Raw genomic sequence first — 13,855 nt, 5'->3', positions numbered from 1 at the left:
TTAGTACCATCTTTTAAAGATTTTAAGAAACGTAATTCTTTAAATGTATTTAGATTTGTATTCCAGAGATGGTACTGTAGTTCATATATAAAATTTATATAATTATTATATATAATTTATATTTTTATAAAAAGTATATTTTATAGATTAAATTTTTTAATAAGAATATATATGTTTTATATGTAAATTAATTTTTCTAAATATTACTATGAATCTATAGTTGTAAAACAATAATAGAAATATTATAAAAATTACTATATTATATTGTATTAGCGTTTAAAAAATTTATATAAGAAATACGAAGTAATTATTTGAAATCTTTGATTTTAATTTTTAAAATTTATTTAATAATTGTTTATAATTTAATATATAAAGAAAATTGGATCGTTTAAATATAATATTTCAAAAAATATAATAATGAATATAATATGAAAATATACTGACATAAAATTTCAAATAAGCATTTTTCAAATAAATATCTATAAATGGATCTGTAGATAAAGTAGTATATATAACGCATATATAAAAGAGATAATACATATAAATGAGAGGTTAGTTTACAGTTAACGTTCTTTTAAGTAATATATGTAGATATTTTAATTGTATAATTATAAAAATATATTGTGATATCAAGAAGAAATAATTGTTTAATGTATATGTAAAAATATTTGGCTGCATTTCTTAGAAAAAGGAAAATTTTATATTGTAATATACATTTTATATTTTTATATTTTACTTTAAAAACCTTGGCATCATTCTTTAAAAATTTAAAATTTGAAATTTACACGAGATCATTGATTTAGTTAACCTATACTTTACAGAATAAATACTAAAAAAATTACCATATGTACTAAAAAAAATTTACATGCATAAAATATTATAAATATATTGAATATTATTTAAAAAAAACGCTATTATGATAGCTAAAATACTTCGAACAGTATATACTGGTGCACAAACTCTGACATCTTCCAGAATGAATTTACTAAGTACTGCTGAAGCTACTTTGCAGTTAACTGCTTTACAAGAACGTTGTATTCTTGTTGATTCATATGATAAATCTATTGGTGATGCTACAAAAAAAGAATGTCATATTGTTAATCCTGATGGACAAGTTTTACTTCATCGAGCATTTAGCGTCTTTTTATTTAATGATAAAGGAGAATTATTACTTCAAAAAAGATCTGCTACTAAGGTAAGCAGTATTTTTTATCATATAGAAAATTCTATGTTTGCATTGAAAGATATATTAAGAACAATATAAAATAATATTTTTTTGTAGATAACATTTCCAAATCATTATACAAATACATGTTGTAGTCATCCATTATTTGAAATTTCTGGAGAAACTGAAGAACATGATGCGATTGGAATTCGTAGAGCAGCACGAAGAAGACTCAATTATGAATTAGGAATTCCTTTGTCACAAATATCGATATCAGATTTTGTATATTTAACAAGAATTCATTATTTTGCAGTGGAAAATGAATGGGGTGAACATGAAATAGATTATGTATTATTTATACAAAAAAACAATTTAAAATTAGATCCAAATCCAGACGAAATAAGTGAACTTTGTTGGGTATCACAATCAGATATTACCAATTTTGTAAAAAATCTTAATGCTCCATTAACTCCTTGGTTTAAATTGATACTCGAACGTAAATTGCCAGAATGGTGGAATAATTTGCATTCATTAAAAAAATTACAAGATCATAATACAATACAAAGATTTGTATAAATTCTTAAAATTAAAATTTTGATGAAATAAAAATTACAAAATTTTATCATATTAATTTTAATTTAAAAAATAATATTTGATTGACGAAGAAATTTAAATTATAAATAGTAAAAAACTTTTAATACAAAATTTATATAATACAGTTAAATTTTTTATGTAATAAGTTTTATACTATAAATATATATAATATACTATATAAATTGATTCATTGGTAAATCAATAAACTTTGATAGCTAATAAATATAGATTAAGAAACATATAATTTTGATAACTTTTTGTGATTAATTACTGTAAGACAATTTATGAATTTATGTAAAATTTTTGAATATTTTTTGCAAACAATTTTATTATAAAGAAAACAATTTTATAAATATATTTGATGAAAACAAATTTTAAGTGTTTATTTTTTACAAAAATATATAAATGTGTAAATTATTTATTAAATTATATCGCATCTTCTCTCTCTAACTAACTTGAAATCATGAAATGGGAAAATTTAGAACAAACTGTATATTTATGTAGTGTAAAAGAATAATAGAATCTTTAAAAAATGTATTTAATATAAAAAAATTTCATACAAAATGTGTCGTACGCAAATAAACGTTATAACAATAATTACATAAGTACAAGAAAATAACACGTAAGACGATAAGCAACCCAAAAGATGTATCTTTATTACCATAATTATTAGTGTATTTTCCCTTCCCTTTCAAATGGTTCATTCATGCTTCCATGACATGCTTCTTCGTGGGTGGACTATATAAACGTGTTTATTTCTGTTCCTCATTCTTTTGTGTCTCGCAGGAGCTCTTACATAAACATCGCGTAATGTTCTGATCATTTATTTTAGTAAATTGTGTTTCGAATTGTTAAAAAAATCGTGTCCTTCTTGTGTTACAAATTATATAATTTTTCACTGGATTTTTACTTTATTTTTACTTTGTTGTCTTTTTTTTTTTTATTTATTTTCGCCAAAAATGAATCATTTTTCCATAATATCGATAACTATATCTTTACTACCCTTAATATTAACTATCGATTGTGTACTCGGTCTATATGAAACGGCACCTCACATTATTGTATTCATGGCTGATGATTTGGTAAGATAATGATAATATAATATTTTATTTATATTTTGATTACATGTATATATTTTTTTTCAATCATTTCTATTGTAAATAATAGTATATTTTCCATAAAGCGATGCAAATGAAAAATAGAGGTAAATATCAATGTACAAAGAGTACATAATATCGGACAATTTTTTACGCAGGATAATTATTAACATTTTGTAATAAATTTTTGAATTTGAAACGAATAAAAATTATTATTCATGTGAAAAAAATAAAAGTTTTTTAAAAGAAGAGAAAGGCAAAAACAATTAAATTTTTCTAAACGTGTAATTTTTTTTTTTTTTTATCAAAAAAATTTATCTATAGATTATCTATAGATATTATAATAAAATGAATTAAAAAATTATTATATATAAATCAAAAGAAAAAATTACGAAGCTTGCGTATTTATGCGAAATAGATCCGTTTCTACATTACTTATGCTTGTCTACTTTGCTTAATTCGCTATGATTAATCTGTAGCATGAAAGCGGTTTGAATTAAAATTGTCCTTAGTTAAGGACAATTAGTGTTGCTCGAAAATTACCTACGCCTCCGCGTTTAACAAGGATGCTGGTGTTTGTGACTCATCGTAACTGCAAAACAAAAATCTTCCTCTACCGCGATATATCTCTCTCCAATACTACGTTACCATATTTTATTATATAATCGTTTGCTATCTTCTCCACAAACTTATAAGCGTAATTTTTTAATATACTTGAAATTTTAAAAAAAATCTGCACTTGCATTGATACTTGCACTAATTGCTTTTTCAACGTATTCACAATTCATAAACAATATGATGAAGCATACTGTGCTCGTTATGAATAAGAGAAGACGATATTATTTTTGGCAAAAAAAGCGGGAGCTTGTACATTTACATACGTGTCTAATTCGATAATATTCGTATTAATAATAAGAAAGACAAATTGAAATTATTACGTATTATTATATAGACCATGTTCATTTTTTTGAGGAAAAAAAAAAAATGATGTAAACTCAATGATCTTGTGAAAAGATTCCTTTCGATATGATCCTATACCTTGTTGGACAATTAAGAATTATCCTTTTTAAAACTGATCGACGTTTATTCGAAAAAAAGAATTTATATCTACATATTTTACATTGTTGATCGATAGGGGTGGAACGACGTTGGTTTTCATGGATCGAATCAAATACCAACTCCCAACATTGACGCTCTCGCATACAATGGAATTATATTAAACAGGCACTACGTTCTACCGTCAAGCACACCATCTAGGATAGCTTTTTTCACCGGCCTTTACCCGATTCGTATCGGTACATATTATACCCATATGCATTCGAGAATAGATTAAATATATTAGATTCCGTTCGATGAATCAATAAATCAATAATTTAATTGGTTAAAAGTAATAATCGATCTAAAAATGATTTGGAGTTATTCCTTTCTTATTATTAGGGATGCAAGGGGATGGAATTCGTGGTGGCGAGCCACGCGGTCTTCCGTTGCACATAAAAATTTTGCCGGAGCATTTACGAGGCTTGGGATATACGACGAAATTAATTGGGAAATGGCACATGGGATACCACACGCCCCAGTACACGCCACTGCATAGGGGTTTCGATACGTTCTTCGGTTTTTACAACAGCCACATCACGTATTACGATTACGAGTATTCGAATCAGGTGAATTTTCCTTCAGAATTCGGGCAAGAGAAAAAAGTTATTATTAATCTTTCTTCCTTCGAAAAGTAATTCGATCAAGGAAAACTAGCCTCTTCTTCTCACAGAATATGACCGGATACGACATGCATCGTGGGGATGACCCGGCGCATGGAATCAAGCGCGAATACGTGACAGATCTGTTCACCAAGGAAGCGATCAAGATCATCGAGAATCACGAGCTTCCTAGACCTCTTTACCTTCAGATCTCGCATCTAGCGGTTCACGCACCCATAGAACAACCCGACGACTCGAGCAGCGACGAGATTATACAGATTCGCGAGCCAAATCGGCGAAAATACGCCAGTAAAGAAAGAGAAAAAAAATTAAATTGGATATTTAAAAATTTTCGAATAACTTATCCGAGTAATGTTATTTGCACGCAATGTGTTGTTATTTTTAGAAATGGTGTCGAAATTAGACGAATCGGTTGGTCGTATAGTTCACGCGTTAGGGGAGAAAGGAATGCTGAGGGACTCCCTAATCCTGTTTCTCACCGATAATGGAGCAGCTTCGATCGGTAGATACAGAAATTACGGCTCGAACTATCCATTAAGAGGAGTAAGACTACGTACTGTTGCATATCTTTTTTATTTATTCAAAAGCGAGTTGAAAAAGTGAAAGAAACAAAAGAAAAACTTTGCAAACTTTTTACGAAAAATCGATTTCGCAAAGTCGGGCGAGTGAGTCAAACAAATGGGATATTTTGAAATGTTATTATTGCAGACAAAATACACTTTGTACGAAGGAGGGGTGAGGGGAGTGGCGGCATTATGGTCGTCGAGATTGGAGAAAGCGGCCCGCGTTTTCAAGAAATTGATACACATAACCGATTGGTTGCCCACACTTTATTCAGCAGCCGGTGGTGATCTAAAGGATCTGGGCGAGATCGATGGGATCGATCAATGGCGCGTGCTTAGCGAGGAGCAAGGGCGCGGCAGAGAGAAACTTCTGTTAAATATCGACGAGGTTATGAAAACCGAGGGGGCGATATACAGCCGGTTCAAATTGTTGCGAGGTGATTAAAAATTTCATGACATGTAAAAAAAAAAAAAAAAAAAAAGGGAAAAAAAGTCGACGATTTGTAGAGTCGGAATATTTTGTAAAGAATGAAAAACAAATTTTTTTTTTAAGGTTCCATTGGGAACGGTTATTACGACAAATATTATGGGGATTCTGGAAGAACGTTAGAGACGCCACCGTACACGGAAGTGGTGTTGAAAAGCGCTGTTTCTCAAAGTATCACCTATCATCTGGGCGGCCCAGTGACACAGCCAAGCACAATGATACAATTGAGGCGGGAAGCGACCGTCCAATGTCATCCGAATGTGACGTATTACTACAGACACTCGTTCACATTTTGTAACGTGACGGAATGTTTATTCGATATAGTGAACGATCCATGCGAAACAAAAAACATCGCGGAAGCTTATGCCAGAGTGAGTGTCACGGATCGTCCTTCAATTATTTCTCATTTAAAATGATATTTGCAGCAAATAAATTATTATTCACCTGTGCTTTTTGACGTAATCGATACAATGCGTGCATGTATTGTTTGATTTTTCTCAATGACCTTTGCAATTTTAATTTATCTATTGCATGGGAATAACATCGAATAAATTAAAAATAAAACAACAAATATTTATATTACAATATTTCGTACACGTAATTTTATTAACCTAGTCTTAGCAAGTTAGTAACTTGGTAAGTTAGATTACCATACATTACCATCATATAACAGATTAATAATATAAATTTCTTTGCACACTCAGACGTAAGTTGGTATAAAAATGCTAATATTTTGTTTGTCGTCATTATCATTTATTCGAACTGGAAGACAAACATAGATATAATTCAAAATGTGCTGGTTATAAATTTATATATATTATTCGAATAAATATTCGTAATCTTAACTTTTTAACGATTTTAAATTTTAAAATTAATTACGCAAAAGATATATAAAAATTAATATCGATATAGTATTGTTTGAAAATGGAATATTTCGAGTCTGTATTTGATCTGACAACATTTATGTTTAAATGTTTAAATCTTTGAAAATAGAATAATTGATAACTTTTTATCGTCGTTTGCGATATTCGTTCAAATTGTTGTGTCCACAGATCGCAAGAGATTTGGATCTTTACCTGGAACAGTATGGTCGTGTTTTAATGAAGCAAATTAGAAAACCGGTGGATTGGTTGGCCGATCCAAGAAGAAGGAACAATACGTGGGAGCCATGGATGAATTCGAAAGCCGCGATATACGTTCAAAACATCGGAACTGTATTCGTCAATTTAGCATATTACATTCATGTCTCGATCATTTTTATTTCGATATTGATGAACAATTTTATCTGATTGTATAATATTTGTCCGAAATCGATGTTACAGCAGCATCGATAAATTATCAAAATTCAATCGATATTTGATTTCGAAACGACACGATGTTTTAATACGACAGGATAACGACTTGAGCAACTTCGTAACACTCCAGTGTCTTCCAATTTTTTTTCTTTTTTTTTTTTTTTTAAATCACGATCCCCTTTTGGAATGTTTAAATATGACTTTCTCTCCATATAAGGTAAGAAAAATATTTTCGTATCATGGATTTGAACTTATATAAAAGTGAAAACGTATAACTTTTACAATTCTATTGGATAGCATGATCGATTTGTTATTACGATTGTTATTGTTATAAGCATAAATTCACCTATAAATATAGTCACGTAAATTCGTTTATGTTAAAAATAAATGTAAAAAGTATGGCTGGCAGACCTTAGACTTGACTGATAAATTCTGGCGATAAATATAATTAACGAGACAGAAATTGAAATAGATGACTTCATATTTCCGTAATTAAGTAATTCAATATGTCTCGAATAAGATCTTTTAGCGAAAAATACTCGTTACCTGCCATAATTTAAGTTATTTAGACGATTACATATAACTTACAATGTTTATTTTCAATTTATATATTTTTCCATTTTTTTTTTTTGCGGATGATATTAAAGAAATATTTATATTTATATTCTTTTAAAGTTAAAATAGGTAAAACTCGAAATGATGCAGAAAGAAATACATTACATTGACATTGTTTGTACAATTTTATATTGTTATCTTATAATTATATCTTTTATAGAAAATTCATTATATTTTCTGCGAATATATTTCGGTAAAATTTATTTGTTTTTGTTGATTTTTTAAAATATTTATATATGTATATAAAATATTTTATTTCTCACTTAAAAATCGCTTGTCTCTTTTGAAGTTAAAAGTTAACGAGACAAATTTTCAAAAATATATATATTTATCACGAGTTTTAACGAGTTAAATAATTATGTAATTTTAAATAATTATAAATAAATGTGTTATGTATGAATCATTTACAATTATAGTAAATTAGTATGTATATTTTGGTATTATATTTTTTTTTTAACAAAAATAAAATAGAAAACAGAAAATTTAATAAAATTTACAAGAATTATTTTATTTATGCATATTTATTACATTTACAAAAATGTTTTAAGGATTATTAAAATTAACTTATTTATTCCCTCTTTCTACAAAAATCAAGTGATAATATTAAGATTTTAGTTTTCCAGTTTTTTTTAGAAAAGAGCCAATTCTTAAACACTCTTAGCCTAATTTTTTGTTGCTATAAATATGTATTTTCAATAAAACAAGAGAAAAATTTTTATTATTACCTATCCTTATTATATATTTCAAAAAATCAATCAATTTTGTTTTGATTTTAAAATTATCGATTATTATATATAATTATCTTAAATTATAATAATTTATTATTAAATCTGGATATATTTGAAATATTACTTAAATTATTTTAAAATATATTATTTTGTTTCATAATATTTTAAAATATTTTCAATAACAAATATGTTATTTAGTTTGTTATGTAAAAAATTTGTCTAAAAATAATGATGGATAAAGAAAAAGATAATATTCCAACGATTATTGGTTAGTTATCTGCAAGAAACAAGATAGTTCTCCTTGACGAATGTGCAATGTGTTTTCGATAGTTGCAGTGCAGGCTTCGACGTTAAGTTATTTTGCTTAGGTGCTTAGTGATAACAGTCAGAGTGTACCATTCCGTACTTTCTATGCGAGTGATATAAAGACAGCACGTGGTAGAGACACGGCAATAAATATAAGATTCCCGATTCTATATCGTTGTGTTTTCGAGTGGAACTTTTTTTGAAAAATAAGTCTGAATAATTGTGTGTAATTTTCTCGTAATTTGCATTTAAATACACATACATATATATATATATACATTTTATCTAAATAACAAGTAGATTGTGCCATGTGAATCACTAATTATTACACCATTAATATTTTTTTTTTTTTATTCAAAATTTCACAGTGCAAGATTAAAGAATTTATAATTAATCAGAGCGTATATTTCTTTTTTATCGATCATGTGAATATGATGTGAAAACAATAAATTTTTTGAACAATAAATGACATGATTTGAAGAAGATTCGATTAAAGATATTAAGAGATTAAAACGTTTCTGTAGAATCGAATCGATGTGAATGAAATAATTGTAATACAAGTATTTATATGAAGTGGAATATATGGAAGTGGAAAAAAGAAAAACTTTCTTTCTTCTCGTAGTGTCTATGATTTTTCTAATAGGATGTATATACGCCTCGACCCAGAAATTAAAACTATGGGAAAGAGAAACACGACCAAATATTATCGTGATCATGGCCGACGATCTTGTAAGATAATAAGATAATCTTTCTTAAGTTTTAATGACGATAAAAATAGCAATTCCTATTTTATAACCGCGTGCCGCATACTAGATCAATTAAGAAGCGATCTCGAAGAACAAATAGCGACGATTTTATGGTTTCAGATAACAGAAATGATTTTATCTACTAGTTGTAAATATATCGTCTAATTAAGTTGTTTCGAGAAGAAAATTAATGATTCGTGTTCATAAATTAAGTTAATAATTTAATTATTAAGTGATTAATAATTTATACATTTATATACTTACTTATTTGCTTAATCAAATAATTTATTAAAATTTAAATATTATCAATATCGTGGATATATATCAGATTATCCTGTTGGAATGTAATTAATATATAATCATTCGCATTATTCAATCATCACTTCATCTTTAAATTCATTATCTTGCTATCGTTTTAATGCAATGTACATGCTCGCGATTCGTTATATGAATACAAATCAGACAACAAATAAACTTGACACGAAAAATATTTGATCTTGTTTTATACCATCATATCTCGATGCAACAAAATAATAATAGAGAAAATGAAATTTCAATTCAATTTCGTTCATTTTTGAACATCTAAAGCAACTTTCGATCCCATCTTCAATAACTGCCTATCAATTACATGTAAATCAGACGTTAGTAGTCACTCAATTCCTCGAATTTTTCATCAAGGGGTGGAACGACGTAAGTTTTCATGGTGCCAATCAAATACCCACGCCAAACATAGACGCCCTGGCTTATAACGGCGTTATATTACAACGACATTACGTCCTACCGATATGCACGCCATCAAGGACAGCCTTTCTCACAGGCCGTTATCCTATTCGAACAGGTACTTTATTAATACCATGTATCCGGTCGATATTCAATATATATTCGTTTTGGTGTTTTTTTATCAGTAGCGTAATTGTTAATACGACGCAATCTGTGTCAAAGTATAATTTATTGTGCATTGTGAGTAACACTCAATGTCATCTTGTTGCAAGAAGTATTACAAGATGATAGAGTGATTTGTATTCTATGTCGAAATAACGAAGAAGTTTTATAAGTCTCGATACTACTTGTATCAAATATATATATATATATACATAAGCTTTGTTCATAATAACATTGATGAAAATTGAGATAAAATTAACAAATCGTTAAAAAAGTAAAGAAATATTATTAGATATTTAAGAAATTATTTATTCCGTTTGAAAAATTTTTATCTGTGAAAAATTTATTACTCGATAGATATTATGCATGGATATTAATGTAGTAATAAATATCCATTAAAAATATTGAAAAATATTTTGTTAAACTTTGATTTTGTAAAGAAAAAAAAATGTATATCGATAAAATTAAATTCTTTCTCCACATATATGTTTTATATTTTTCATTGTAAATGATTATTATTTTCTCATCGTTCAATCATCTTTTTTTTTCTTGATAAATTTATGTTCATGTTCAAGTGTTAATTGTGCGTTTTTTAAGGTTCTTCAATAAACATATATTTGTATATTTTTTCATAACAGGTATGCAAGGTTATCCACTGAAAGCGGGTGAACCACGTGCGATACCTCTAAATAACACTCTTCTACCTGAATACTTGCGAAAATTAGGATACGCCACGCATCTTGTAGGAAAGTGGCACGTTGGCTATTATAGTGATTATCACACACCGACTCGTCGTGGTTTCGACACGTTCTTCGGATATTATAATGGTTACATCTCATACTTTAATCATACCATTAAACAAAACGTAAGTGTCGTAAAATAACAAATAATGTAAAAGAACGATTATATATTATAATCTTCAATAACGAATTTCTTTTCGAAATCTTTGATTAAAATATTTCTTTCCAGAATCACGTCGGATATGATCTACATTACCACAATTCAAAGAATTTGTCCGTCGCTTACAATTTCGAGTACATAACCGATCTTATTACAGAAAGGGCTGAGAATATAATTAAGAATCATGATCGAAGGAAACCTCTTTACCTTCAATTATCTCATTTGGCTGTTCACTCTAGCGATGCGAAAGAGGTTATGGAAGTTCGGGATGAGCAAGAAACGAATGCCACTTTAGAATACATCGAAGATTACAATAGGAGAAAATATGCGGGTACGCAATAGAAAATAAATAGGAAATTAAAGGAAACTATAAGTGCGATAATCACTGGTTTCAATTTTCACAATTATTTTCTCGCAACTTGTCCTATTTTCAGGCGTGGTTACCGCGATGGACGAATCCGTTGGCAGAGTGATTAAGGCGCTGGGACAATCGAGTATGTTGGAAAATTCAATTATTGTTTTTATGTCTGATAATGGCGCGCAAACTGAGGGATTATTGGAGAATTACGGGTCAAACTATCCATTGCGTGGGGTAATGAAGGGATACATTTGATATTTTGTTTCTTATCGCGTTTTCTTATAAAAATATTTCTCAATGTATTTACAAATATTTATTCCAATGTTTATTTTCAGTTGAAATTTACACTTTTCGAGGGTGGAATTCGTGGTGTGGCATGCGTTTATTCGAGATTAATACAGAATTCCTCGAGAATTTCCAATGAATTGATACACATAACCGATTGGCTGCCGACGTTTTACTCAGCCGCTGGTGGTAACCTGGAAAATCTGGAAGAAAATATGGACGGTGTCGATCAATGGGATACGATTGTCTCTGGAAGAGAATCGAAACGCGGAAGCGTGTTGTTAAACATCGACGAAGTGGAAAATGTTTCTAGCGCCTTGCTAGGAAAATACAAATTAATTAACGGTAATTAAATTTATTTCTATACGAGATCTGATAATTCGCGAACTCGTCGCATAATATTTTTATCAGGACGAGCTTGTGAATTTTATTATTAGATTTAATTCTACTTTTTTTTATTATACAGGGAAAAATATTCAGTATAGCGATTACTATGGCGATAACGGTACGAGTGTGTCATACCCCGAGTACAATGTATCGAGCGTTTTACATTCATTTGTCGGTTCTACTATTTTTCACACGACAAATTTCACGTTAAATATCGAGGATGTAATTAAGCTTCGAAACAAGGCAAGGATCGTTTGTAATAATTTTACGAGTTACCCGAAATGTGTGGACAAATGTTTATTTGACGTTTACAATGATCCTTGCGAAACGACAGATTTGTCAGACGAGTATCCTGAAGTAAGCATGAATATTAATTAATTAGATAAAAATTTCTTCACAAATTAAATCTAAATTGATAAAGATGCTGTTAAAAAAAAAATTTACTTCACTTACAGATTGTCAAGAAATTAAATTATTTTATCACGGAATACGAAAAAGTTTTATTACATCAAACGAACGCTCCCGTGGATCCACATTCTTATCCTGAAAATTTCAATGGGACATGGATGCCTTGGATACAATTATCCTCAAATGAAATTCCAATTTTTTATTGATTAACTGGATTGACTTGGATAAGCTATTGGAAAAAATCTATTGAAAATAACATTAAGCTAAGATGTGTTTTGTTATTATTGCTTTCATTTGCAATGAAGCAAAGATTACATTTGTTACATTTTACAGATAATTTACAATAATTTTCAATACTTCATATTGTATATATATATATATATATTACCATTTAATTGGATTTAACTTATATAATCTAAGGAAAAACATAAAATAAAAATTATTATAAGCAGTAATTATAATGATTTCGAACGATTCAAAATGAAAATACGAATCAACTTATTTCAGTCAATTCTATTGAGTAGAGAAATGTTTTCCTAATTTGACGGAGGAGCCATTCGTGCGTAAGACTCCTGATTTGAGAAGGGATGGGAAAAAGTTTATCACCGGGGGATTAATTCCTTTTTTTCTCGGCGACGTTATTATATACAGATTATGCAGATGAGACGCCATTCCTCGAGAAACACGTTGATATCATTTTAATTGCACGACATTGAATTAATTAATCTAAGTCTTCGCAATTTTTTATATTTTGCAAAATTTATTTCGCGAACGAACAAAAGGTTGACACTGAAAATTCTCGCAAAGAATCGCCAATCCTATCCTATATATCAAACGAAATTATTAGCATTATTCCTTATATTATTGCCCCATTTGTCAAGAGATTTTAAGTTAACTCAAAGTACCAACTGAATCGTAAATACTTAAAAAGTTTCTAGTAATCAAACATCTATTTCACACGTCAAACGACTAAATTATTAACATTGTTTCTTTTCTTTTTTTTTTATTGTTGTCCTATTCATCAGAAGTTAAATAACTCGAAGCGCCAAACTTGTCTGGATCATAAATACCTATAAGATCGCGAAGAGAAACGTTACAAAAATCGGTAATAATCGAACATCCGTTTAATATCATCAAATCATTGGCATCGTTCCTTTTTTTAATTTGTTGTTTTATTTTTTAGGAGTTAAATGATTCCAACTCACCTGGATCGTAAATACACACGTAGAAGAGACTATATCTATCAATCATAGAGAGAAACGCGACAATGCGCGTGAATAGAAAACACGTTTCTTCCAAGGCGATGAAATTTCCCGGTTTG

The 13,855-nt window shown here is 28.8% G+C and overlaps 3 protein-coding genes across 10 annotated transcripts; all 3 read left to right on the top strand.

Annotated features, from left to right (window-relative positions):
• Positions 1 to 76: 76 nt before the first annotated feature.
• Idi (Isopentenyl-diphosphate delta isomerase) lies at positions 77 to 2,131 on the top strand. 3 transcript variants are annotated; one of them, XM_086904577.1, is made up of 3 exons: positions 77 to 705; positions 822 to 1,195; positions 1,283 to 2,131. In XM_086904577.1, exons 2-3 carry the CDS (start codon positions 917 to 919, stop codon positions 1,739 to 1,741), a joined length of 738 nt encoding a protein of 245 aa, XP_086760703.1. In that variant the 5' UTR covers positions 77 to 705; positions 822 to 916; the 3' UTR covers positions 1,742 to 2,131. The 3 variants fall into 3 exon arrangements, with proteins under 3 accessions (XP_086760703.1, XP_086760704.1, XP_003696649.1); XM_086904578.1 differs by having other exon boundaries at positions 257 to 551; XM_003696601.4 differs by lacking the exon at positions 77 to 705 and having other exon boundaries at positions 784 to 1,195.
• A 396-nt stretch (positions 2,132 to 2,527) lies between these two features.
• On the top strand, positions 2,528 to 8,042 carry LOC100870628 (arylsulfatase B). 3 transcript variants are annotated; one of them, XM_003696600.4, is made up of 8 exons: positions 2,528 to 2,841; positions 3,992 to 4,151; positions 4,294 to 4,520; positions 4,625 to 4,862; positions 4,960 to 5,117; positions 5,283 to 5,574; positions 5,691 to 5,995; positions 6,677 to 8,042. In XM_003696600.4, the coding sequence occupies exons 1-8, from the start codon at positions 2,719 to 2,721 to the stop codon at positions 6,911 to 6,913; spliced, it is 1,740 nt and encodes a 579-aa protein (XP_003696648.1). In that variant the 5' UTR covers positions 2,528 to 2,718; the 3' UTR covers positions 6,914 to 8,042. The 3 variants fall into 3 exon arrangements, with proteins under 3 accessions (XP_003696648.1, XP_086760700.1, XP_086760702.1); XM_086904574.1 differs by having other exon boundaries at positions 2,549 to 2,841; positions 4,294 to 4,556; XM_086904576.1 differs by lacking the exon at positions 3,992 to 4,151 and having other exon boundaries at positions 2,700 to 2,841; positions 4,294 to 4,556.
• A 586-nt stretch (positions 8,043 to 8,628) lies between these two features.
• Positions 8,629 to 12,989, top strand: LOC100871353 (arylsulfatase B). Of its 4 annotated transcripts, XM_012490472.3 has the most exons (9): positions 9,067 to 9,300; positions 9,357 to 9,427; positions 9,993 to 10,152; positions 10,835 to 11,061; positions 11,166 to 11,427; positions 11,531 to 11,688; positions 11,790 to 12,084; positions 12,206 to 12,483; positions 12,582 to 12,989. In XM_012490472.3, exons 1-9 carry the CDS (start codon positions 9,213 to 9,215, stop codon positions 12,738 to 12,740), a joined length of 1,698 nt encoding a protein of 565 aa, XP_012345926.2. In that variant the 5' UTR covers positions 9,067 to 9,212; the 3' UTR covers positions 12,741 to 12,989. The 4 variants fall into 4 exon arrangements, with proteins under 4 accessions (XP_003696421.3, XP_086760564.1, XP_012345926.2 ...); XM_003696373.4 differs by lacking the exon at positions 9,357 to 9,427 and having other exon boundaries at positions 8,629 to 9,297; XM_086904438.1 differs by lacking the exons at positions 9,067 to 9,300; positions 9,357 to 9,427; positions 9,993 to 10,152 and adding an exon at positions 8,665 to 8,790.
• The last annotated feature ends 866 nt before the right edge of the window (positions 12,990 to 13,855 follow it).

The sequence above is a fragment of the Apis florea genome, unplaced genomic scaffold (genome assembly GCF_048593485.1).
Source record: "Apis florea isolate Af1SG1 unplaced genomic scaffold, ASM4859348v1 contig_2350_pilon, whole genome shotgun sequence".
Taxonomy (NCBI): domain Eukaryota; kingdom Metazoa; phylum Arthropoda; class Insecta; order Hymenoptera; family Apidae; genus Apis; species Apis florea.
This window is presented reverse-complemented; position numbering and strand designations above follow the sequence as displayed.